The 27,512-nt window shown below is 31.6% G+C and overlaps 2 protein-coding genes across 5 annotated transcripts; one reads left to right on the top strand and one right to left on the bottom strand.

Annotated features, from left to right (window-relative positions):
• Positions 1 to 1,060: 1,060 nt before the first annotated feature.
• LOC114299844 (ADP-ribosylation factor) lies at positions 1,061 to 5,816 on the bottom strand. 2 transcript variants are annotated; one of them, XM_028244678.2, is made up of 7 exons: positions 5,552 to 5,816; positions 4,078 to 4,233; positions 3,500 to 3,570; positions 2,233 to 2,352; positions 1,925 to 2,043; positions 1,354 to 1,435; positions 1,061 to 1,259 (listed from the first exon to the last, which is right to left on the bottom strand). In XM_028244678.2, the coding sequence occupies exons 2-7, from the start codon at positions 4,223 to 4,225 to the stop codon at positions 1,254 to 1,256; spliced, it is 546 nt and encodes a 181-aa protein (XP_028100479.1). In that variant the 5' UTR covers positions 4,226 to 4,233; positions 5,552 to 5,816; the 3' UTR covers positions 1,061 to 1,253. The 2 variants fall into 2 exon arrangements, with proteins under 2 accessions (XP_028100479.1, XP_028100480.1); XM_028244679.2 differs by lacking the exon at positions 5,552 to 5,816 and adding an exon at positions 4,321 to 5,438.
• Positions 5,817 to 20,266: 14,450 nt separating this feature from the next.
• LOC114299853 (uncharacterized) lies at positions 20,267 to 24,685 on the top strand. 3 transcript variants are annotated; one of them, XR_014347135.1, is made up of 3 exons: positions 20,267 to 20,506; positions 22,003 to 24,315; positions 24,406 to 24,685. XR_014347135.1 is itself a non-coding variant. In XM_028244687.2 (2 exons), the coding sequence occupies exon 2, from the start codon at positions 22,111 to 22,113 to the stop codon at positions 24,058 to 24,060; it is 1,950 nt and encodes a 649-aa protein (XP_028100488.2). In that variant the 5' UTR covers positions 20,267 to 20,506; positions 22,003 to 22,110; the 3' UTR covers positions 24,061 to 24,685. The 3 variants fall into 3 exon arrangements, 1 of the variants encoding a protein (XP_028100488.2); XR_014347136.1 differs by having other exon boundaries at positions 24,398 to 24,685; XM_028244687.2 differs by having other exon boundaries at positions 22,003 to 24,685.
• The last annotated feature ends 2,827 nt before the right edge of the window (positions 24,686 to 27,512 follow it).

Raw genomic sequence — 27,512 nt, 5'->3', positions numbered from 1 at the left:
TGGAAAATGGAGCTAGTAGGAAAGGAAATAAACAGCTTTTAAGTTCTACTAAAACACCCCAATATAAAATGGATATAGCCATGGAAAATGGAGCTAGTAGGAAAGGAAATGATGTAAAGCAACTCTTGATGGTGTCATCCGTATGCCGAGCTCGTGATGAATTGATGATTTGATCAAAGAGCTCTAATCGACTTGCTTTTTGTTCACTTTAGTTATATTTAGGGATTTGGCTTCTCTCAGCATTTGAATTTTGTAGGCCCATTGTGAACTGAAACCGTTCACTTTTTAGCGCTCGTTGAGAAGAATTATCATGTAAAAAATCAAGATGATTGAACTTTGATAGCTATATATTTGAATCACATTCATCTTTAAAAAATGAACGATTATTCTTAAAATTATATTTGCTGTTTGTTTTTTTAAGATAAATGTGATTCAAATATATAATTATAAAAATTCAACCATTTTGATTTTTCATATGAATATTCTTCTTAACAGAGTACTAAAATGTAAACGGTTTAAATCACGAATATTTGACTCACAATGGCCCACTAAGCTCAAATATTTTCTCAAGTTAAATTGTAACTATGAGAAAAACTAAACCCAACGCATATCAATATAAGATCTGGGGAAACAACATGTTAGCGTGGAAGCCCAAAAAATTACTTTAGATTGATGGAAAAGCTTGTCAGATTCTCTTTCAATGTTACAAACTTCATCATTAATTTGAATTTTTTTTAAAATTGGCACTAAAATGATATTTGCCCAATAAGATATGACCAAAGCATATTTAATTTAATTACCATAGCGTCGCAGAAATCATGTAACACGATTATCAATGGAGCCTGATATGAAGAGACTCAAGTTACATGAAACTGAAACTGTTGCAATACAAGAATTATTTGAATAATTTTAAAATGAATGATTTGCTTATGGTGAACCTGTTTTCTGCATGCATTTCCAAAATCACATAAAAAACAGAATTTCTGATAAAACATTAATAAAGGCATCTCTAGCTTCAGAATCGTCATGCATGGAGAATGCAAAGGAAACAAGACAAAAATAAATAAATAACAAAAATATATGAATTATTCTGAAACTATAGGAAACAAATGGCGGCAATGTCTGCAACAGAAACCCCAAACGGTGAAGTAGATGATATAACAAATTAACAAGATTGAAAATCCAAACATCAAAAAAAATGTTAAAACTCTATTCAGCACCAATACGAGAAACCATACTCAGCATCCAGATGTCTATGCCTGCAAATGCAAAATTACACAAACAATGAGGGGAAGATCAACAAAGTTGACAATGATGTGATGTGAATCATGTGGATGATGAGTTGAGTTCAACCTTATTTGCAATGTTGTTTGAGAGCCAGTCCAGTCCTTCATACAGACCTTCCCCAGAAGTGGCACAGGTGCTCTGGATGTACCTGCAGCATCCATACACAGTCAAATTCACGCTCTGTTTGGTTTAAACAAAAAGGGAGAGAGAGAGAGAGAGAGAGAAAGAGAGAGACACTTTTTGGCTACTTAAGCCAAAGACATATTGGTTGTTTGGTTTCTTTCAGCTTATTTTAGTTGACAATTGAGGGAAGGGGAAAAAAAAAAGAAAAAAGGATCCATTATGTTTGGCAAGTGCTAAGAAAGCCACAATTTTTTCCTGAATTTTATTTCTAGTCTAGAAGGGTCTAAAAATATATATTTTTATAAAAATCTCAAAGGGTTCACAATAGGCAGAAAAAAAACCCAAACCCCACTTAAACCTTCCCAATAACAAAAAAATTATATATTTTAGAATTTGCCAAACCAACCCCTCAGATTGAATTTGACTAGTTCCACTATCTATGATCATGTGCATGCAAGTGCGGTGCAGGTGCGTGCAGAGAGATAGAGAGAAGGGGAAACAATATTTTTTTTACCAGTGGCGTTGACGGAGGGAGTGAAGGCCAAGCTTATCAGTAATCTCAGCAGCATTCATTGCATTTGGAAGATCTTGCTTGTTTGCAAATACCAGCAGCACAGCATCCCTCAATTCATCCTGCAAAGGCCAACAACTTCTAATTACCAAAGGCAGGGAATATGCATTTCTAAATGTGTGACATTACTACAGTACAGTATTTATCCCAAAAAAAAAAAAAGAACCATTATTACAGTACAGTAACAATATTTTTAAAAGGGCATTGTTCTCATATGCACTGAACTGATGAAATAAGTAATTCTCTCCTACCTCATTTAGCATTCTGTGCAATTCATCTCTTGCTTCAACCACACGATCTCGGTCATTGCTATCAACCACAAAGATAAGTCCCTGTGTGTTTTGGAAGTAATGTCTCCACAAAGGCCGGATCTGGGAAACAATAAGTATAGATGGTCATTCACTCGATTGATTGTGCAACACACAGCTATAGCTATTAACTTTAAATCAATTCAAAGCATCTAGAAGATGCTCCAACTATGACCAAATGAGGCCATTTACAACAAAAAAAATGCAGAAGTCAACAATGAGCACTAAACTGTCCATAAGCATGAACCTCATATACAGCATCATGTTTAGATCATCACTAGTTAAATAGCTCTGGTGTGTTATACAACATGATTGCAGACTAGAGTTATCAACTCAAAATGTTGGCCACCAAAGAGCCTTTCCTCTTTCCATAGATGACCAAGGATAACTATAAAATATTTAGCTATATATTGTAAATTTTAAGCTTATTGTATGGAATTACATCAGAGCATCATTAGAACGTCCAACAAAATTCCAGTTTTGAAAAAACATAACCACATGATGACGCAATTGCACGCACTCGTTTCCAATAATAAGAACACATGTAAATATTGTAAAAATTCCTAAGAAAGCCTACCAAATATAGTTAGATCAATTTAATTCCACCATAGTACATTTAAAAAAGAAAAAGATCATGGGATCAAACCCACAAGACCGATAAAGCTAAGGTAGCTCAAGTCATCTGATGTACTGGCTCAACTGAGTTGAGACTTATCGAGATCCTCCACCAAGAAATGTTACCATAGTGATTTCTATGAACACGTCATAATAAAGTTGGTGAATAATTGGTCATTTTCTTTTCTTTATTTGGCAGTCTGGTTTTCCCTGGATCAAAATTTAATCTTTTGAGTAAAGGTGGATTCAATCAATATAATGAAGGAGGGAGGAGGGTAAAGAAAATTTGTCACTAGAAAACAACGCATCATAGTTCTTTTCCACAACAAACTCATCTTGCATATGTCTCAATGTTTAAACAATGTACTTCATCAATACATTTAATCTGTTTAAGGTGATGTTGGTTCTTTAGTATGCATTTGATGGAGCTATATTTTAATATCACAAAAAACTACTCAGTATATTTTATCATTTCATTGCAAAAATATAATGAAAACCTAACCCCTAGTGCAAATTAACATCCAAATGACAGATAACCACAACATCAATATTCATTGTGAAAAGTCAACATCTCAGAAAAATGAAGATTACATACCTTGTCCTGGCCACCAACATCCCAAACAGTAAAGCTAATGTTCTTGTACTCCACAGTCTCCACGTTAAATCCTGACCAAATAATAAATCCGAGTGCAGTCCCATCACATGAATGGAAAAACTAAGATAAAATATCTCACTCAACACTACAGTTGGCAATGGCAACCTTTTGGATGATGCCATAATCAACTCACTGCAAATAATGCATCTTTGCCAATGTGAAAGTGTTATGGTTTAGGCCAACACAATTCAGTAAAACAGAAAAAACTATTCTATCTCTACTAAACCAATTCCATTTCCTAACAAATGGTGCCAAAGTTTGTATTACTACAATCTATAAGTATATAATAAAAATCTACTGAAAATCTGAGTGAAACCATGAGTTAATCTGATCAAGATCTCAATTCCTACAATAAGATCAACATAAGAGAACCTGGATCACTAACATCTATTTTGAAGAAGGAAAGAGAGAGAAAAAAAAAAAAAAAGTGGCAACAGACAAATATTACATTGTTGCTACAAAAAACCTATGACAAATGTCAAATAGCAATCAATAAATTTGATCTTCATTAAACTTACCAATGGTAGGAATTGTGGTGACTATCTCTCCCAGCTTAAGCTTGTAAAGAATGGTAGTCTTACCAGCTGCATCAAGACCCACCATCAATATGCGCATCTCTTTCTTTGCAAACAGCCGACTGAAAAGCTTGGTGAAAGATAGCCCCATTTTTGTGTCTGAAAAACCCAACAAAACAAAATCAATCCATAAATCCTATCAACCAAAATATTTAACATAAATTGCCATAGTTACAAGTTTTCAACCAGAAAACACCCAGCAGTGTTCGAGCAATGCAAATTGTGTCTTTCAGAGAATAAACCGAGACTCATATAGAACCCGCCGAAACTCTTTAGCACTTGGATTTTAGACAATGTAATTGAATTAGATTCTTTCAAATATGATAGAAAATAAAATGGAACACAATTATGAAAGAAACAAAAATCAAGAAACAGATGCTACACTGTATTAAGTTGAATTCCCGTAGGATTGGTAAAACAAAAAAGATTGACATGCAACTTTGACAAATGATCTGATTCCAACCCCAAACAAAGCATCTAAACCAAATGATATTTACATACAACCTTAAACAAAAAAGAAAGCAAAAACAATAAATTTAAAGGAAGAAAAAAACGATCTGAAACCTAAGTGTGATCCACATAGAAGAGAAGAGAAAAGAAAAAGATAATAATTCCTCTCCTATCTTGTTTGGTTAAACTACTACTACAACAACAACAACAACAAAAAAAGAGTTTCATATTATATTATCAAAACAACTTTTTATAGAAGAAGAAAAAAAATGTAATTAGTTCATTTCTTTTCTCTCCCAATCTGGTGGATTGATAGAGGGATTATAAGAGAAATGGGTTCATCTCCATTTCTTCTTCCCGTTTCTCTCTTTGCTTATTCAAACAAATGATATGAACAAGGAAAAATCTTCTTTTTTTTTCTTTTCTTTTCTTAACAAATCATCCAATCCAAATGGGCTGCAAGATACACACTAATCAGAAACAAGAACTACCTGTCCCACAATCTTTATCAAATTAAAGAGAACAATCATCATTAGATTACAAACTTTCAACGAACTCACATAGCTGATCGAAATGCTACGAGGCCACTTGTTGGATCACAATGAATGAGATCCCAAAATATAAATGTCATTGAATAAGATCAAATCATAGATAAAGGTAAATCAAGATCCAAATCTACAAATGCGACCATGAATCTATCCGATCCTATCAATATACAGATCAACATATCTAAAGAAATAATCATAAAATTTTGTCAAACTTGGCAATCTTTTAACCACAAGAAGAAAACAAATAACAAGTTTATGGTAGAAAATTTCCAACGATCAGATCTAATGTGTAAACAAAATTCAAAATTCAAAAAAAAAAAAAAAAAAAAAAAAAACTGTACAGAAATGTAATCATTGAAGTCGAAACACACAGATCGGCATGAAGCGAGAGAGAGTGAGAGAGAGAGATGCATATTTACCTGTGGAAGGAAGCGAATTGAGAGACAAGAGCGAAACAGATCTCGTCTCTCTCTCTCTCTACGTTCTATCCTCTCTCTCTCTCTCTCTCTCTCTCTCTCTAAACCAGAAGAGGCCCCAGACTCTCAGAATGGACCAGCACTCCGGTCCACAACCAACAATAGCACAAAAAATGAGGATGGCGCATTGGCGCTACATCCCATATATAGACACCAGTTTTATTTTATTTTTTAAAAAATTACACACGAAAGAAAAATGTTTCAGCCCACATAACTTAACGACTCCTATTGATACGTTGATTATTGATGTGTTTAAATTTTTTTAAAAAATATATTTGATAGTGATATGAATAGCTTAGATTATTTTAAAAATTATGAGGATTGTTTTATATGGGTGTCTGTCATTATTACACAAAAAAATTGTAAGATTTGACTTGGGTAATAAAATAATTTTTTTATTTTACTAATTTAAATTTTAATACTTTGATTTAGGTCAATTTTAAAAAGTGATTTTTTTTTTAATTTATTAGTTTTTATAAAAAAAAATGGGAAAATTGGTCTAGGGTCCCTCTCCCACTTTTCATAATGGAAGAGATCCACAAAATTATTTTTTAATGTCTAAGGTCCGTAAACATATCATAGAGAAATTTGACCTTACCAAATTAAAACTCATCTCTCCCTCTCTCAAGCAAAACTCTTTTCGCAGTAGCATTCAATTCTCTCCCTGTTTTGATTTTGAAAAAAAAATATCTCGTTCTCTCTCCAACGCTAAGCTTCTCTCTGCCTTCATCGTCGATAGAATCTCCGTTTTTGCAAGCAGGCGAGGATATGCGGGGGCGTCGCAAGGTGTTGCTGTGAGTGGAAGTGGAGGAGCAAGGGCGGCGATGGCGAAGAAAGGAGGTGAAGAGGTGACGAAGACATCGTCGTGGGTTCCAGATCCGAAGACAGGGTACTACAGGCCGGAGAATCACGCAGACGATATAGATGTGGCTGAGTTGCGTGAGATGCTATTGAAGAACAACATCAGAAGACACTGAGATGGAAATCAATCATCCACATCAAATCACCATTATTATTGGTAGATGATGATGCTGTTAAACAAGATGAAGATTGTGTTTTGTGTTTGTTTGCAAATATATATTTGCTGTGTAACTTGTAGGCTCCTCTGGTATTGTCATAATCAGTGGGTATGGCAGTGAATGAGAGTGGGAGTGGAGGCAATGGTTCATGGTTGATAAATTTCAATGTCAGAGAAATTTGGTGAAAACACATTTTCTCTGACAGTGTCCATGAAAGGCTAAGGAGGCCAGAGAAATTCAAAATTTCTCTGGATCAATTTTCTCTGACTTGAATTTTCTCTGACTTGAATTTTCTCTGGACCAATTTTCTCTGGACCAATTTTCTCTGAATTGATGTTGAGGGACCTTAGACATCATGAAAATATTTGATGTCCTTTGTACTATAAAATCATAATATCAGGGACCTTAAAAAAAATACCCCAAAAAAAATATACAAAAAAAAGAAAGAAAGATGGTATGATCAAAATAAGTTAATAAGTTGATAAGATGATTTGTTTTTTGAGAGATAAGATGATTTGTTTTTTGCTTTCTCAAAGAGACATTTAGTTCCAATTTATTTATTTATTTTTATTAAGTAAAATTGAATATATATATATATTAGTCATTTATACAGTTTTTCGTTAGTTTAATGGCTCAATATTGATTTTTTTTATTTTTTTTTTTTTGGCGGGGGAGGAGGGGTAGTTTCTTCTTTTTTTTATACACAATTTTAAACAAAATTATAATAATCTAACCATTACTTATACAAAATATTACCAACAAAAAATCTAAATTTTGATTTTTATAACAAAATAAATTCTTAATTTTTAATTTTATCAATTTAAATTATAATATTTTGATTTGTTTTTAATTTAAACTATTCACCTATTTTAGTTAATCAATTTTTTTTTAAATGGTATTTTAGTTATCAGACTCAATATAAATGTATATAAAATGTTTAAAATGTCATTTTTCATTTAATTTAATAACTGGATATAATTTTCTTTTGTTAATTTTATTTAATGAAAATAGATAAATATTTAAATTAAAAATAAATCAAAATATTATAATTTAAATTGATAAAATTAAAAACTCATTATTTTTTTTTATTACTAGTGTATGCCCGTGCCTGAGGGTATGGTTAAAATATTGTTTGAATGAAAATGTAATTGAATGTAAAATTATAGGTAAATGAAAAAGTGAAAAATAAACACATAAATGCTACGTAAAATTCAAGCACAACAAGAGTATAAAATTTTAAACAAACAACAAAATGTAAGTCTCACAACAAATAAACATATAATAAAAATCAAATGAAATATGTCAGTCAGTGCTCTGCAATAGAAAAAAATTAACAACAAATTAAGCATATCAGCCAATCCTCTACAATAAAAAGAAAATGCCAAATAACAAATGAAGCACACCCGCCAATGTTCTGTAATACAAAAAGAATGCAAAACAACAAATTAATCACATTAACCAATATTCTACAATAAAAAAAAATGACAAATAATAAATTAAGCACAACAATCAGTGCTTCACAATAGAAAAAAATGACAAATAAATAAAGCATACCTGCTTTCCAATACAAAAAAAAAAAGAGACAAAAATTGTGCAATGAACAATTATTTAAATAGATTAATACATACACAACTCAATCCTATATAAAAATAAATTATCAACTTAATATAAAAGCAATACCCTTCCTGATAAAAATATATATGGAAGCAAAAATTCAAACTCAACAAAATAAAAATAGGATTAGTTTTCTTTAACCTAATTCAAGAGCATATTAGGAAGAAAAAACAAAAACAAACTCATAGCATAAGCCAATAATAATTCAAATGAATATTATCTAACATACATCTAAACTTAGTTATAAATTTCACATAGATAAAAAGTTTTACAAAACTATTGTAAGCAATAAAATTCACATTGATAGGAAATTTTACAAAAAAACATTTCACAAATTTACATGGCATTGTGCAAGTAGTATGTCAAATTTACAGTATATGGCACTGTGCAAGTAGTATGTCAAAAAACAAAAAAGGATCAAGGTTCATGCTCCAAAATAAATATTTCAAAAAAAGAACTTAAAATGAAAATGTTGAAGAGCCATAGTACATGTATTTTCCTTTCCCTTGCCCGAAACGGTGGCAATTTCCTTTTCTTTTGCTTACAAAAAGTAAAAATATATATATATTTAGAAAGTTTAAAAAATAATGTAAATAAGAATATACTATGTTTTGAAAAGAAAAAAAAAAACCTATATAATTAAATTAGGCCTACCTCTCGAACCTTGGATGACATTAAGATCATGTTCATCACGGATGACAACATTAGCATGTCTTTCTTGAAGAAATTGAACCTATAAATACAACGAATTAGAGGTAAAAAAAAATTAAAAAATCTATACATCTAAGAAAATGAGAAAAATGAGTCGGTATTACAGTACACCGTAGGTTTCCATCCATATGTAAATTATAAGAAAATAGCATTTTGTTATAAGGAAATTAGATTAAAAAAATAATGAAAATAAAAGAAAATTAACTTCAACTTATAAGAAAGGTGTATTTTTTTTTTCAAATAAATATAAAAGAAAACAATCTACGTGACTAAAAATAATAATGTTGTCCATAATTAGAGGTTGAAGGTCAATGGTATCTCAACCTGAAAGTGTTTGGTTATGTAAATTTGACAAAGATGACTGTAAGGCAGAATGAGGTTTAATAATTACCATAAAGAAAAATTAATCAACACAAAATTAATAACCTCCTAACATATTTTAGTTAACAACCCACTTTAAGAAATTCGTTTATGCATGAATATCACAGATGGAGAAATTGAACTATCTAGAGGCACAATGTAAATTATGTTAGAATCAAAATGTAGCTGTAAGTTATACACATCATGTTAAAATTTGTAGAGTCTATAGCATTTTTTGATTTTTGATAGACACCGAAAAAATATAAAGAAATATTATTCTTCTTAAATAACTTTTAACAAATTTAGTTGCAAATCGGATTATAAAATATACAAATTAATTTCAAAGAGAGAGTTACAATCAAGATGTGAAGAGCAAGTACATGAACAAAGAGATAAGATTTTTACATTGGTGTTAAATGATTTTCGTAATGAGAGAAGAAGTGAAAAAAGTGAAGAATAAGAAGTATGTATAGTACAAAATAAAAGGTATGCTCGTGCCTAATAATGGCACGATGTAAATAATATTGAGATCAAAATGTAGTTGAATAGAAATGTAATTTATCGAAAAACATACCAAAAACTTAAGACATTGAGAAATATAAACAAACATTGTTTTTAAAACATTTCCAACAATTTTGTTGGTACCACACACTCTATAGAACTGAATTAAATATAACAACCCCTAGGCACAGGTATATATATTTGTTGTTTAATCATAAATATTTCGTTTTCATTTGTTCTTTCGTTACCAAATTATATTATCCAAAGCTATTGTACATCTATCAATACTTTACAATAAATAAATAAAAAATGTACTATACACAAAATGAAGCACACCAGTCAGTGATATGCAATCTCGAAAAATAGAATTCAAAATTAAACAATAAATACTACACCAGACAGTGCTTTGCAATTTCAAAAAATTAAAATTAAAAATAAATACCAAATAATACACACTAGCCAGTGCTCTGCAATTTTAAAAAATGAAAATTAAAAATAAACAACAAACAATGCACATCATCCAGTGCTTTGCAATACCAAAAACTTACTAAACACCAAATGAAGCACACCAGCCAGTGCTATGCAATCCCGAAAAATAGAATTCAAAATTAAATAACAAACAATGCACACCAGCCAATGCTCAACAATCTAAAAAAAATAAATAAAACAAAAATTAAAGTGAAACTATATAGAAGAAGAGATTCAAGACTTTCTGAACTTGAATATGAGGTTGAAATTGCCTTAAGCACTTGTCACTTGGAGAAAATATAAAATTTTATTAGAAGAAACTTCTGGAGGGAAAAAGCAATGTATTTAAAAAATATCTATAAAAATACACCTATTTTTCAAAAAAAAATATTTTTTAATACAGAAGTGAATGTCTCTATTTAATTAGATAAACCCAAAACAGAACTGGAATAACAATTTTGTCTCAATATCTTACCATATTGTGACCAGATGTATTGGAAGACAAATTTTATGGTAAGATGTTTTATGTAAATTTTCATAATATCTCTATTTAATCAGATGTCTTATGTAAATTTTATGTAGATTAGGGTTCAAGCACATGATTAGGGTTCATCCTAGAGCACATGAAATAAACAAAATGGGTTCAAGCACTGATTCTCTAGGGTAGTTAACAATCAACAGGTAAGAACCTTAAATGTCTGAGAATATCAATTTAAATTTAGATAGGAATTTGAAAAGAAAAAAAGAAAAGATGAGGGAAATATAAAGTAATTATAATTCAAACACAACCTTACATACCTAATCAAAATTATTTTTGTTGATGAAATGGTACTAATCCAATCTTAGATTAATACTCTCTTTTCAAATGCATGCTCTTTTCAACTATCAATTAGTAACCACATAATATGGCATCCCAATTCACAAATGTGAGTGCCAAAAAGCATGAAAAATCATTTCTATGAACATATAAAGAAACAAACCAAGTTGAAGGTAGTAAATAGCAATTAAGCACAATGACTGTTTCAACCTTCCATAATGAGTGACAATTTTTGAACATGAAAGATCCATTCATAGAAAAAGACTTATCTCATCTCAGAGCAGAAAAACAAATAGAAGTCACCCATTCATAGAAACACATTTCATTGAAAAAGATTTATCTCATCTCATAGTAACCTATTTCATAAATCAAACAATTTTTTTCAACCCATTTCATATTCATATAACTGAAATCAAAACCATAAAGAAACACAAGCATTTATGCCCAAATCCAAGGAAAAAAAATTCAATCAGCACTACCTAAACAAACCTGCTTAAATGGTAGCTAAAATGACATATGACAAATAATAGGGAACTAATAATTAGACTAAGCAACCATATGACAAAATAAATGTTCTGCAATAAGAAATGAGTATATATGTTTTTATCATTTATCATTTTCAATAACTTAGAAATGACAATATTAAATTTATAATTTTTTTGTAAACTTAAAAACTTAATTCCCAATGGAAGCCAAGCATCCAATGAAAAAAATAGGATACCTTTAATGGGTTAACATGGTGCACTGAAATGCTACGAACAGCAGCTGGAAAAAAAAAAAATGAAAAATCAATTAGCTCCAACTATTCAAATCCTCTCATAAACAAAATATGAAACCAACCCTTTTGGATCCATTTGGTTTGCTCATGGGAAGCAGCCAAACCACTACAAAATTAAATAAATAAATAAAATTAGATTCAAAAAGCAAACTCTTCACTTGGCAAATTAATACAGCAAACGCTAACTAACTTAATTCCCCCATCATCTACAAATCAATACAGCCCAAAAACCTCCATTTAGACTTACCTAAAAATCCAAATCACCCAGTCATATTCATTTTGCTTCCAATCTTCAACTGAAAATTGTGAATACATCTCAATCACCTGCCGCAAAATTGCTAGAGCAACAATACGATTCATTTCTACAACATACAATGAGAGCAAAACAACTCAATAATACAATTCATAAGACTATTGACACCATAGGTCCATAACCATGTTTATATCAACAACCTTTACATGAAGAGAAGCAATACCTGCTCAAAATGGAGGAACCCCACATAACATAATTCCGCTTCAAAACCTTCGAGGCCATATAGTATGGACTCCCCACAATCTTTGAAAACTTCTCTCCTGAATGAAGATGTAAAGGAAGTTTAGAAAATCATCAAAGAACCCACTCAAACCCCATAACATTCTCAACTAAAATATTCAAAGTGACTAATTAAATCAAGAATAACAAATGCATGGAAATAATCAGAAGAATGTCTAATCATTGCCCACAACATACATGAAGGAATAACAAATGCATGGAAATAAAGGGAATTTGGGTTCTTTTGCTTAAGGCCCAAAACAACAGTCGAATGAAAACATACACCAAGGAAAGGAAAAATGAAAATAAATATTGGCCAGGGAAAAAGAATAAAAGACATGAAAGAGAAGCTCAAACTTCACCATTCAAAAATCCATGCATAACACAGTCCTAGTGAAACATAACATGACTAAAGACATAAAGGAAGGCATCACACTAAGGAAAGATCACGCCCTGTTTGTGGGTAAATGGTAGCACCAATTTACAAAACTCATCCATGCCATGATGGGTATAATTAACCAGCAATCAGGGAAAGATCCATCTAAAATGCTCAGAAATCGAATTATCTACAGAGGCCTTTTAAATGTTCAGATGAAAAATCCATATGGAAAAATTCATTAATAGTATTGTAACTCATATGAAAATCAACCAAAATTTCCCAAAATTTCAACAATTTTTTAATAAAAAAAACACTAAGGATAGAGAAAAGTGATTGATAGCATGCTGGTTATTAAGTGAGGATAGAGAAAAGTGAAAAATATACGGAATAAAAAATGCAAACATGATCTCTTGCTATTAGAGAGAGAAGGGAGGTTAACCAATGACCCATACCTAAAATAATCTCAAAACGCATACAATGTTTGAACTATCCATCACAAAAATATAATTCTAATTACTTTCACATAATTCAACATATTACTAAAACTGACATCGAAAAACTGTTTGTAGTATGATGTGTTTTTGTGCTCGAAACTTTGGTACAACAATTATGTTAAATAAACACACAAAAAATGTGGACAAAAGAACAATGCATACAACAACATGCATAAGAAAAAGTAAGACATGAATTGGAACTAATTAAAAGGAAGCTACCATCCATCTATTGAACCTCAAATATCCAAGTAGATCATTTTCAGAGAACTTTATTTTTTTAACACAAAAAATAAAATAAAATAAATAAATACAAAGTGAATCGTTGAAACAAAAAAGGAGAAGTCATCAATCACCAAGAATTTGCCTACAACATTTAAGAGGGTACTTCACCAACATTAAGGGTTGAAAGTGAAACCACCTTCTTCTTCACTTCTGAGGTACCATTATGCATAATCATCCAATTAAAAGTATAAAGCAGGTTTAAACTCCTTCAAGCATAAAGTAAGTTTATGCCATCACTTATTACTCCAGGATGACTAACTAATAACATAGATGGTCTACTGAATTAATTTAGTTCTAAAACCAAATATTTGAAGAAAAAAAAGAAGCAGCCAATTGGCTTAAAACTGGCTTGTTACTCTAGACTTCTTTACTATTTTCTTTTTACAAATTCTTTCTAGACCTCATTGAGCCAATCTCAGCATTATTAATAGAGTCTTACAAAATAACTGGCAAAGCTGAAAGTACAATTTTTTTTTTTTTTATCACAACTTACAATCCTCACTCTAAAAGTAAAATAAAAAAATGGGAGGAGAAGAAGAAAGAAAAAGAAAAAGAAAAAAAAATTAAGAAAGGAAAGAATGGGCTTAGCTCCTGTAAAAAATAACAGATGATTTTCGCCCAATGAAACTAAAATATATTGAGTTAAAGAGCCACTGGGGTAAAGGGAAGAAGAAAAAAAAATTGACTCTAACCTAACCAATCAAAATTTTAATTTATTATAATCACATTAGTTCGTCACATCTAGTTTAAAATGAATATACAATTGTACCTACAGTGTCTAAATTTTAAAATGAAAATTTTAATTAATTATAAGCATTAGTAGAGTTATAGGGTGTTAAAAAAAGTAATAGGCAAAATTATTTTATTGAATCAACATAATCTAAATTTCTCTTCCAACCCCAAAAAAGAAACTCAATAAATAAACTTCTAGTTCCCCAAACAAAGATCCAAAATTGTGAAGGAAAAAAAAAAGGCTCACATCTATTTTAAAATGAATATCCAATTGTGCTTGTAGTGTCTAAATTTTAAAATGAAAATTTTAATTGATTATAAGCACTGGTAGAGTTATAGGGTGTGAAAAAAGTAATAGGCAAAGTTATTTCTTGAAACTCCCCCAAAAAAGAATATAAAAAGTTATTTCTCTTCTAGTTTCCAAACAAAGATCCAAAATTGTGAAGGAAAAAAAAAAAAAGACTCACTTGTCCAATGGACCGTTGTGCCATTGCTCTCCATTTCTTGAAACATTCACTAATAGACCCACACAACATTTCCATTCATTGTATAACTTGAATTTTTCAAGTCTAATCAAGTAAAACATCTTGTTTCTGAAAACCAATAAAACCAAACATAAAGGCATTCTAAAATTATCATAATGATTATCATCAAAATTGTATGAAATTCAAAAATTAAAATAGAAGACCCAAATTATCACCATAAAAAAATCAAGTACTCGCTTTTCTTGGTTCTGAACCTAGCTAATAATCCAAAAGATAGCCAACACGTAAAATGAAGCCTAGTTGAACAAAATTTAAGATTCTTAATTTTCACAACATGTAAAAATTTAAGATTCTTAATTTTCACACATATAAAATGAAGCCAAGTTGAACAGTAGATAAGAAACAAATTACCTAATCAACCATTGTAGCAAACAAAGCCATAACAACTTTTTATGAGCTAATCAAACACTCCTTCGCCAAGGCATATGTACCTGAAGAAAAAGGAAGAATATAAAATGTAAGTAAGCAAGCTCCATTATCTATTATCCAAAATCAACCCCCCTAAAAATTGTCCACTGCTTGTTATTAAAAATAAGATCCAACTCCCAATGTTTGATTCACCAATTTGAATATGCCTCTATTTTTGTTAACTTTACCAAATATCCAAGGCATGCATCATTCACTATTTGGGGGGGAAATGTAGAAAATGATAGATTCACTCACTAAGATAACTTTGATCAATTAGGACATCCACATTACCAGCACTAAGTGCATTCAAGCACTGTTAATCAAACTCTCTATAGGAAATGTTGTTTAATCATTTACTTGGTATGTCATGATAGATTCACTCACTATTTGAACAAAAGAAAATAAACTATTTTAATTGAGGCATTTTACAGAATATCCAAAATTTGACCATTAAAAACAACCGCTACGACTTTCTAGCAAAATTTGCAATTAGTTACCCAACCAAAGCTAATGATCAAGAAGATAACCAACAATTTTATAGCAAAACTGAATGCTTACGTGAATCTGAAAGGTTTAGCTAAATGCAAGTAAAGGAATTAAGAACAAAATAAAAATACTCGGCCTGTCATGATAGATTCACTCCAAAATAACAATTAAGAACATCAGCACTTGTCCCAAAAATTTCATTTTCTTCACTGTTGCCGCCACTTTCTTGGCAACCAAACAGAACTAAAATATTTCTGTGCTAATAACAAAAAAAAAAAAAAAACCCACATAAAAAAGGGGGAAAAAAGTGAGAGGGAGAGGAGGCAAAGATTGATTATCATATCAAAATCCAAAACCCAAATAAAAACCCTAGATTCTTCCCAAAAAGAAAACAACAAGGAGGATAGCTTTCTACCTTGGAGCTGCGTAGAGAGAGAAATGAGGCAGAGATTGTGGCAGATGGTAGAAATCACCCCCTCTCAGCGGGGCTATATTCCGTCGGAGCTACATTCCAGAGATCACCACTGGGGTTATATTCCGGAAATCACCATAGGAGATCAAACTTGTAGAGAGAGAAAGCTTGGTGGAAAGAGGAAGATGTGTGGTGGGAAGAGGAAGGAGAAGAGGAAGAGGTATGAAAGAGAATGAAGTTTCAAATTTTGAAATCAAAATCAGAGAGAGAGAGAGAGAGTGAAGATGTTTGTGTGATTCAATTCTGAGGGTGAGAATTGAAGAGCTAAATGTAAAACTCATATGAAGCATTGATATTCATCCAAAATAATCTAAACCATTGAAATATCCAAATAAGATAAAGGAGAGTGAGACATTTTCAACCATTGGATTGAATCAATCTGATGGTGTATATTTTGATCAATAGACAAAAGTCTCATCATGATTCAAAAACCCTTCTCCCTTATTATATAGATAATAGTTGAGATTTCTTTTGTAATTTTTTGTAACTTGTATGTTGAGTTTTATGGTTATAGTTATGTTGATTGTTAAAAGACTCCAAATAAATTATAAATATATTTGGAGTAATATCAAAAAAATGCTTAAAGCCAAATAGGTTGTTACATAATTTTTTTTTTAATGCAAATATTGAAAGGGTAAATTATACTTTTAACCCCTAAAATATAACTCTTGTCTCACTCTATCCTTAAAAAAATGGTAAATTACACTTTGCACCCCTGTATTTCGCACCAAATCTCACTTTAGCCCCTACGCATGAAATCATGACAATTAACCCCATGCATTTCTGGTCAAATCACACTTTGGTCCTTACATATGAAATCATGATAGTCAATCCCCTGCACTTTTACTTAAATCTCACTTTGATCCTTACACAAGTGTCAATGTCCATCTTCTATTACTTTATTTTTAAATCTTTAACAAAATCCAGTCATGTGACAAAAATACGATTATGAAATGAGAGTAAGAGAGGAAAATCATCAATATTTCCTACCAATACACTTTGTCCTATGTGATAAGCACATAAGAATTATACTGGGATAAAAATGCAAAAAAGTAGAGATTTTGAAATAAATAAAAATGCGACAAAGAAATCAAAGAGAAAAAAAGATTAATAGACAAAGGATTGTGTTACCATGAAAAATAGTTTTGTGATTTCAATTTAGGCAAAACCCTAATTCATCTTCGTAATTGTTCACAATCTGTATTTTATTTTAACCTAATACAGTCATATTCTGATGTAAATAAAGTGTGTATTGGTAAAAAATGTAGATGATTTTCTTTTTTTACCCTCATGTCGTAAACACATTTTTATCACATGACTAAATTTTGTTAAAGATTTAAACAGTTGAGTAACAGAAATGAGACATTGACACTTGTGTAAAGACGAAAGTGGCATTTGAGTAAAAATACCGAGGTGACTCTCATGATTTCATGTGTAGGGACCAAAGTGGGATTTGACCAAAAGTGCAGGGGATTGAGTGTCATAATTTCACATGTAGGGGTCAAAGTGAGGTTTGATACAAAATGTAAGGGTGCAACGTGTAATTTATCCAAAAAAAAAAAAATTATTTCATTTTGGTAGTTCAACCTCTTTTTTTTGTTTTGTTTAATTTTGTTTTGTTTTTTCATGTCCTTGGTTCAATGTCCTACACCACCACCAAAATTGAAATCATTGAACCCTACAGACCAACACTCTTTTGCTGAGAGCACGCATACAAAACTTGTGGAAAACATAGCCCAGATAAATTATGCATGAATTAAAGAAAGCCGGGCCAAAGTAACAAATAAAAACTTTCACTAATCAACTGAAATCAACACAAGTTACCACAAACCCAATCTTCAATCGATAGAAATAGCAGACACAGAATAAAAAATTACACGATCTTCACAAAAGACCACGCATAATCTTGTATTGCAAAAACAAAACTTGCATTGTTGTGTAAACAAACAAGGGCTTGTTATGAGAAATTCTAATTCCAAGTAGAATTATTTCTTGTTCTGACTCTGTTAATTCAATTCTAAACGTAAAAATTACTTCTGTGAGTGATGAGTTTGTACACAATTCTGATAACAATTCTTTCATTTGTATTTATTTTTACAATGATACAAAACAAATCAGCAACATAATATCCCAATGGAAAGTTTTCATGGAAGCTGTGGGTTAATGGTTAATAGAGTACATTTTGGTCGTATTTGGATCATTAATTTGGCAGGAATTTAGAAAATGAAAAGAGAAAAGGTAAGTTTAATATAGTTATATTTTATTTGCATTTCACCAATCTTTACCCTTTTCCTTTATCACTATCAAAATTCATAATCCAAACACACCATTTGTATTACGGGGTAAGAAAATAAAGTATATTATTGTCTTTTCTCACTATTATATTTAATGATAACAAATCGTTCGACTACTACACTATTTGACCATAAATTAATTTTTATGATATGCATGCTATTCTTTTTAACAATTTTGTACAATAGAAAAAGAAGAATAAGAAACAAAAAACATCAGAGAAACACATTTCAGAAATGGAAGAAGAAGAAGATGAATAATGCTCACCGATATATCAGAGGGAAGAGTTTGTGAGAAGTGAACTGTGAAGTGTGTACCCTAAAATATACAATGCCCAATATATACATAATAAAATTTTAATTTTCCCCAATAATGTATATGATAAAATGTGCACATTTTAATTTCCCCCAAAAAATACATAATAAAATTTTACTTTTCTCCAAAAATGTATATGAGAAAATGTGCACATTTTTCTGATTCTTTATATTTACTGCCTTTCATGTTCGTTTGTGTTCTCACTGGGAAGGAATGATATGTGTCTTTGCCTTTCTTTTCCTTATATTTTACTTTTCTCATATCTCATATTAAAATTTCACCGTCCAAAGTAAATTTCTAATAAAATTTCACTGTTTGATAATAATAAACACAATAAATTTCATCAAGTTTTTTCTTTTCAAATTTTCACATTCATCATAAATATTATTTTATAAATTTTGATAAAAAATATTATAAAAACACAAAATTGTTGTATAAATAAAACAATGATCTAAATCAAAAGTCATTGATTTTAAAAAACATAACAATGCTAATATTGCTACCATTACCACCAGTTGCGAGCTTGACCTCTACACACCACCTTTACCACACAAGCCGTGGCCCTGAACCCTATATTTCTCTCTTTATTACTAACACTAATCACGATTGATCAGTCATAACAAATAAGATACTAAAGTAATTGTGAATAATAGAAAAGGGATTGGGATAATCCGGAAAAATATGGAGAATGTGATGACAATGACAGAATGGATTGGAGGGGAGGTAGGGGGTAGCAATGGGTAGTTGGGTGGCAATAGCTATAGTTAGGGTTAAGATTGGATTTTCAAAGTTAAAGATATAAGTATTTTTGATATCAAATAAAATATGTAAAACTTCAATTATGTGCATGGTGAAAAGATGACATTTTGGGTTTTTTTAATGATTTTTTTAGTGAACTTTTTAAGAAAAATTCAAAACCTTTTACTCTTTTAAATTATACTTGACTAGACGAATACAAAAGTTCAAAAATTCTTAAAATAAAAAAAAGTTGATTAAAATAAAAAAAAATACTAACAAAAGACAACATTTTTTAGTGATTTTTTTTTAAAGAATTGTTCAAAAAAAATTAATTTTTTCTTTTTACATTTAAAATACTTCTACCTTAGATGAATTATAAAAATTTTAAAAAATTAGTAAAACAAATATATATATATTTTTAATTAAATCGCAAACTATTTTTAATATCTCCAAAATTTAGGGGCTCACTTAGGTTTTGTTTGGCATGCGAGTGTTTTAACTTCAAAGTCAAAAAATTATTAAAAAAATTAAAAAACTTATAATTTATACTAAAATATCAAAAATTAATTTTTTAAAATATTTTTTACACATCTTTTTATAAAAAATCAAAAATTATTTCAAAATATTTTTTTATCTCATATTTTAATAAAAAATTAATAAATTACTAAATAAGAGGTTTCGAGGCCTCAGACTCAGGACACTCAGAAGAGAGGTGAGAGACAATTTACCCTTTTTCTATAACATCGGATCAAATAAATCTGGACCGTTCATTCGGTGGTATATAATTATCAAACCCTAATCTATTTCTTTCCATTCTTTTAGTCATTACGAACAATTTTCTCTCTCCTTCAAAGCTGGAAACTTCAAAGCCCCAAAAGCTGCTTCTCAAAACCTAGCCTCTCCATCGACGGCCACTCTCGATCTTACGCCCTTCCTCCAATCTCTACGTTTTCTGGTAACTCAATTTTGCTTCAATCTCTCATACTCACTGCTTTTTCGTTTTTGTTTTCTCTTGGATCGCTTCTTCTTTTCTGTTTTCTTTTGGATCGTTTTTGAGGTCTCTCGTCCGTGATAAACATTCTCTCTCTCTCTCTCTCTCTCTCTGTCTCTCTTGTTTGTTTGTTTTGATAAAGTACCTTATGCTCGATCTTGATCTTTGTTTTGTTGCTAATACACACACACACATATATATATATATATATGTAAACCCTAAGCTTTATTTGCTTTTCTGTTCCTGATTGTGGCTTTTTGGTTGCTGCTTATCATTTGAAAGATCGAAATAGCAATGATGTTGTTGAAAAAATACATTATCTTTAACTTATGAAAAAAAGTATTGACTATAGAAATTACAAAATCCTGACATGCACTATTGTTGTCTGTTGTTTGTGTTTGATTTTAATAGTGACAATGTAAATGCATGCAATATTAAGAATAACAACAACAGTATCTAAAGAAAGAAAAGGAAAAAAAAAAAAAACTGAAACCAAAGTTTATTGAGCATCCATTCATATACCCTTGAATAATAGTCATTAAGAAAAAGGGCTGTCTAAAGAACAGGTTGATTGATGGTAATGTTATCTCATTCGTTCTTTGTAACGGGGCTTCGTTTAGGCATTATTTATGGAAAACCAGTGGCACATTTATGTATATTTGTATGATTTCAGTTTTAGTGCTTTCATTTGGGTTTAACTTCTAAGGGAGAGAGAGAAGGCTGTGGTGTATAAGCAATCAGATTTCTGTTCTTATCATTCTTGTTATTGTTAGAGGGAGAGGGTTTAGAGTTTCCGTATGACATTCCTTCTTGAACCATTATTAGTATTATTGTTGTTATTGAACCAGATATGCAACAGTGTTACTATTTCCAGTTTTGCGACATTCCTACTTGAACATTTTTAGTATGATTGATTGTCATTGAACCTGATATGCCACAATGTTATTGTTTCCTGTGTTTGTTAAGATGTTTTTACATTTGGTTTATGGTTAGAACATCAGGAAAATTGTCAGATTCCATACTCTAATTGTTACCTGGTAAAGGAGTTTTAAATTCTCATGCCAGTGTATATTCAGGCTTGTTAGGGCAACTTGTTCAAAATGTTTGGTTAATACAACTCAGTGTGTGCAGTAGTTTATGGGTTCTGTTGGTATTTAAAGCAAGTGTAATGTGTGTGAGACTTGGTAATATTTGGCATATCTTCCCTGATTCTCCTGTTTATTTATCCATACAATCCATCTAGCTTTCCAAAATTCCAATAATTTGCTCAGCTCTGTAAGGTGAATTGTTTGGCATACCATTTTTCAGTATATAAGGTTTATGCTCACAGATGCTTTGTGGAGTTGTTGTTAACTACTTACTCCCTAAGCTTAGTATCATTTCTTTGTACGTTTTAACTTTTATTATATGAGCTGTAGTGATTGATGTTTGCTTTAAAAATGCTGTTGGACATTTTGCAGGTAGACTCTGAAGGGTGCCAAAATCGAAAGTGCAGCTCTTGTTAGATATTGACATATTTCTGGCTTTTACTTCCCTTTTTATTGTGGGTTTCCTTACTTCTAAAGATTATGGCTCCCAAGACAAGTGTTCAGCTTATTTCCTACTCACAAGAGATTGTAGATGGAGAGCCAATCTATGTATCCTCAAATTGTCTTCCAATCAAGGCTTGTAAATTTGAACCTGCTGGGCATTCTTTTCACACTGCTGCTCTTAGGCTCAGTGGTCTTTTTGAGGAAGAAGATGCAGATGGTGGTGAGCAGAATGTGTCCAATGATAAGGAACAGGAATATGTGCCATCATCAGAGTCATATAGCACTAAAGGTAAAAAAAAATCCGGTGCCGAGGGTAAGCAACAGGATCACTATGCATTTCTGGGCTTGAGCCATTTAAGGTACCTTGCTACTGAGGAGCAGATAAGAAAGAGCTACCGTGAGACTGCTTTAAAACACCATCCTGACAAACAGGCTGCTCTTCTTCTTGCTGAGGAAACTGAAACTGCAAAACAAGCAAAGAAGGATGAAATAGAGAACCACTTCAAGGCCATTCAAGAAGCATATGAGGTGTTAATTGACCCTGCGAGGAGAAGAATTTATGATTCCACAGATGAGTTTGATGATGAAATCCCTACGGACTGTGCCCCAAGGGATTTCTTCAAGGTATTTGGTCCTGCTTTTATGAGGAATGGGCGATGGTCAGTTAACCAACCTATTCCTTCTTTAGGTGATGAGAGTACTGCATTAAAAGAAGTGGATAGTTTTTATAATTTTTGGTACAGCTTCAAAAGCTGGAGAGAGTTCCCAAATGAAGATGAATTTGATCTTGAGCAAGCTGAATCTCGTGACCATAAGAGGTGGATGGAAAGGCAGAATGCAAAGCTTACAGAGAAGGCTAGAAAGGAGGATTATGCACGGATACGTGCTCTTGTTGACAATGCCTATAAAAGAGACCCTAGAATCCAGAAAAGAAAGGAGGAGGAAAAGGCCGAGAAGCAGAAGAAAAAGGAGGCCAAGTATCTGGCAAAGAAGTTGCAGGAGGAAGAGGCAATCAGGATTGCCGAAGAGCAGAGACGCCAGAAGGAGGAAGAGGAAAGACTTGCTGCTGAAGCTGCTTTACATCAGAAGAAGACGAGAGAAAAAGAGAAGAAGCTATTGCGCAAGGAGCGTACCCGTTTTCGTACACTATCAGGGCCTGTTTTGTCCCAGCATTTGCTTGATGTTACCAAGGATGATGTGGAAAGTCTTTGCTTGTCACTTGAAATTGAGCAGTTGAGGAATTTGTGTGAAAAAATAGAGGCAAAAGAAGGGCTAGAGAAAGCAAAACTCCTTAAAGAGGCACTTGGGTGTAACCATAACTTGGAGGAGGATCAGAAACAAGATAAGACCCCAAAAGAAAACGGCTCTGTTGCGGTTAATGGAAGTGTTATATTAAGCAGCAGCGAGAAAAAGGAGAAGCCTTGGGGCAGAGAAGAGATTGAGATATTGAGAAAAGGGGTGCAGAAATATCCCAAAGGAACATCTCGGAGGTGGGAGGTTATTTCGGAGTACATAGGTACTGGAAGGTCTGTTGAAGAGATTCTAAAGGCAACCAAAACTGTTCTTCTCCAGAAGCCCGACAATGCAAAAGCTTTTGACTCATTCCTTGAAAAGAGAAAGCCAGCACAGTCCATTGCGTCACCCCTTACAACTAGAGAGGAAACCGAGGGGGTGTCTACCAGTAACGGGCTTGATGGCAATGATGCTAAGATGGCTAATGCAAAGGAGTCTTCCAGCCAAGGCTCGAACCCAAAAAAATTAGATGATGTGATTGGCGACGATGGGGCTTCTTTGAGTTTGGATCAAGATGTGTGGTCTGCTGTCCAGGAAAGGGCTCTTGTGCAAGCTCTAAAAACATTCCCAAAGGAAACTAGTCAACGTTGGGAACGAGTTGCAGCTGCAATTCCTGGGAAGAATGTGAATCAGTGCAAGAAGAAGTTTGCATTGCTGAAGGAAAACTTCAGAAACAAGAAAAACGTGGTTTAGTTTATTGTGTTCGACTCTGATAATGCAGCAAAGGTGAAAATGCAATTTGAGAAGATTGTCTGGTTGTTTAAATTCAGTACTTTTGAGATAGTAATAGCTTCAGCTACATTATACTCTGGAGAGCAGTTTCCCCCCTGGTTTGATCGTCCGTGTCAGTTATCCTATACAGATCATATATCCAATAGTTTTTTGCAGTTAGAGCCATTAATGGATATAGAGGAGGCGATTCTCATCTTGACGCACTCAGTGTCAGAGGTACTGATGATGATTGTAATCTTCTGATATTCTTTTGTTATCCTAATTTTAAATATTGTCTTTAATGTTACCGCACTTGAAGCTTTGTAGGGTGAGAAGGAGCAGAGGAAGGTGACATTTTTGTAGCATTCTGAAGATGCCTGAAGAATACTTAACATCTTTTGTGGGTAATTTTTTGTCTTGAAAGTATGAAGATATCTCCTTAGCGCCTATATAGGAATGAAAAACATGAATAAAGTGGGATTAGAAATTGTTTCCCATTCATTAATGATGATTCTACATTTTCTTTTTACTTTTTTGGTGAGTGGTATATTTTGACCTTGATTAGTGTGCATAAGATATGAATTGCCAAGTTTATTTTCTTCCAAAATTTTGATTTTCCCAGCATAATTGGGAAGGCTCATATGACAAGTTTTGCATGGGTATGCCATGTCTGGGTGTGAACACTGAAGTTTTTGAGTTTTATCAATGAAATTTTTAGTGTTATGTGTGGGTAGAGAATGTACATATTAGAAAACATTGTCCGTTTCATGAAGCGATAAATCTTCCCTATGAACATTACACATCTAGGACATAATATCACTTTAATTGACACCTGTTTGAAGGAATCCTTTAATCTTTTTAGGAAACTGCTAAGCTTTTATATCAAACTCTAATTAACAAGCTGATCCCCAGCTTGTGATATTATTGCGGACGTTGGGGATCAGCTTGTTAATTGGAGTTTGATATGGAAGCTTAGAAGTTTCTTGAAAAGATTAAAGGGTTCCTTCAAACAGGTGTCAATTAAAGTGATATTATGTCCTAGATGTGTAATGTTCATAGGGAAGATTTATCGCTTCACCTTTGGGAGTGTCTCGACTAGGAGTATCCTGAAAAGCTCCTTTGGGAGTGTCTTGACCCTAGGAAACTTGGAGTATCTTGAAAAGCCATCGGATAAAAGCTCAGAGTGAAGAGGCATACCTTGGAATACTTGGTTTTACTATCATTTTATGGAAATTTTGGAAAGAGAAGAAATAAGGTGGTTGATGACATTGAGAACAATGTTTATAATAGCATTTATATACCAAGCATAAGCATTCTAGTATATGCCTCATGTAATGTTCACGAGGCTTTCTAGTGGACTTGCCACAAATCTTAGTCATTTCACAAAGCATACAATAAAATACAAATTCAACAATCACACAAGAAGAAACAGCCCAAACAGTACAAGGGGTTAAGACCAACATGTAGATGAGAGTCGATTTATCTAGAGCTAGTGGCTTGATTTATTATGTTAGATGTTGGATTGAAACCTAAATTATGTGTATCATGTTGATTTGACTATGGCTCCGTTTGGTAAGGGCTTTTGTGGCTATTTTAGCCATAAAAGACAAAATATGCTATTTTTGTCACAATAAATAAAACATCACATTTAACTCATAATCATTACATTTTTCTCTTACAAAAAAAAGTTTAAAAAGTCAAAAATTTAAAAAGTCCTCAAATGAAGATTTTTTAGCTCAGGCTAAAACAGTTAAAAAAATAAAAAATTCAGCCTATTTCCAAACGGCAGCTATGTTGTAGTCAAGTTTTTTTTGAAGTCATTATCTTACCACCTTTTACCTGTATAGTTATGATTGATATCTTTATTTGGAGGTAATTATTATGCAATTAATGAAAACAAGTTATGTAATCTACAAATATAAAAGGCTAAAAAAAAAAGTGATATATAACAGCTTTTTTGCACTTAATTTTTTAAAATTATCATAAGGTTAAAAGTGAAAAAATTAAAGTAAATGGTCTTTTGAAAATGTAAAAAATGTTTTAAAATTAATGATTTTTTTTTTTGAAATTAATGAAGATTAAAAAGTGCATTATTATGATTATCATCTTGTGACCGAGTCACTTTTTAGCAACATATTTTTTTTAATGTATTTATGGTCAAAATCAACATCGTCATCATCAGGATCAAGCAAGGGTAATACCAACAAACAAAAAAAAGGAGACAGTTGATGCAAATCTACAATTTCAAAAAAGAAAAGAAAAAAACAAGAACAAAACCACCACAAGTCAACATGATTAATGTATATTCCTTCTAGAAGTTGTGATTTCTCTGGTTGTTCATGGAGCGCATGAGAGACTTTATATAAAATTTTGATCTAGAACAATGTAGTAGTTTTGGATTCTATCACAGTCAACCATATTTTTAAGATTATCATTGTTATATTATTTTGATACAAAATTATATATATATTTTTTGTTTGTAAATCACTTTGCTCATATGTTTATGGACTTCATTCACATTTCATGATGTGAATCGGATTTACAAATTAAAGCTTAGGCTTGTTTGAATTATGGAAAGTTCTATCACCTTATTTTATGTTACAATTATGATATTTGTGACCCTTAGTTATACCTAAGGTGTTCAATATTATTACTGATGATTTATAATCACGATAATATGGGTAAAATATAAATTTCAACATAAAAGATGATGATATCATTTTTCAATATATTTGATGCAACACATACTAGGTGAGTCGGTTATATTTTTTTTCCAATTACTTAACAAAGTAAGTCAATATATCTCACTCATAAAAATTTTCTTTGCGTAATTGGTTTGGATTATTATATAACCAATATCACATAGTGATTGACGGCTAACCCATTCTGTCCGGATGCAATTGCAACACAAAATTTGATTAATTAAGTATAAAACATTGGAGAAATCACTACTTTTATATTTAACAATAGTAACTCAACAAAGTTATACAGAAGATATAGAAACAAAATCATTTTTTTTTGTTTTCACTAAGAAGAATCATAAGGCTCCCCCAACCAAAACCTCTCTCCCCAAATAAAATAAAAAAAAAACAAATACAAACTTAAAGAATCAAGAAGACACTGGCTTATTCTAGAATTTTTCCTATCTCATTCTAAATGTTTTTCTCGCTCAGTGATTTTCTTCAATTAAAAAAAAAAGTATAGACTACAATACAAAAGAAAAATAAATTTAAATAAAACTTAAAATTTATTATTGAAATTACACTAACCCATGAACCCCTTTTTGTTTCTCTCTTTTCCTTCCTCCATGCTTCCAACTTCCTCACTTCTTCCCCTAAATCACTCCACACAATCACCCACAAAAAATTAAAAATAACACCATACCATAACCAACTCACCACAATATCAAGAAAAAATCAAAACCAAAATCACAC

Source organism: Camellia sinensis, chromosome 12 (assembly GCF_055761805.1).
Source record: "Camellia sinensis isolate YWXY chromosome 12, ASM5576180v1, whole genome shotgun sequence".
Lineage (NCBI taxonomy): Eukaryota > Viridiplantae > Streptophyta > Magnoliopsida > Ericales > Theaceae > Camellia > Camellia sinensis.
This window is presented reverse-complemented; position numbering and strand designations above follow the sequence as displayed.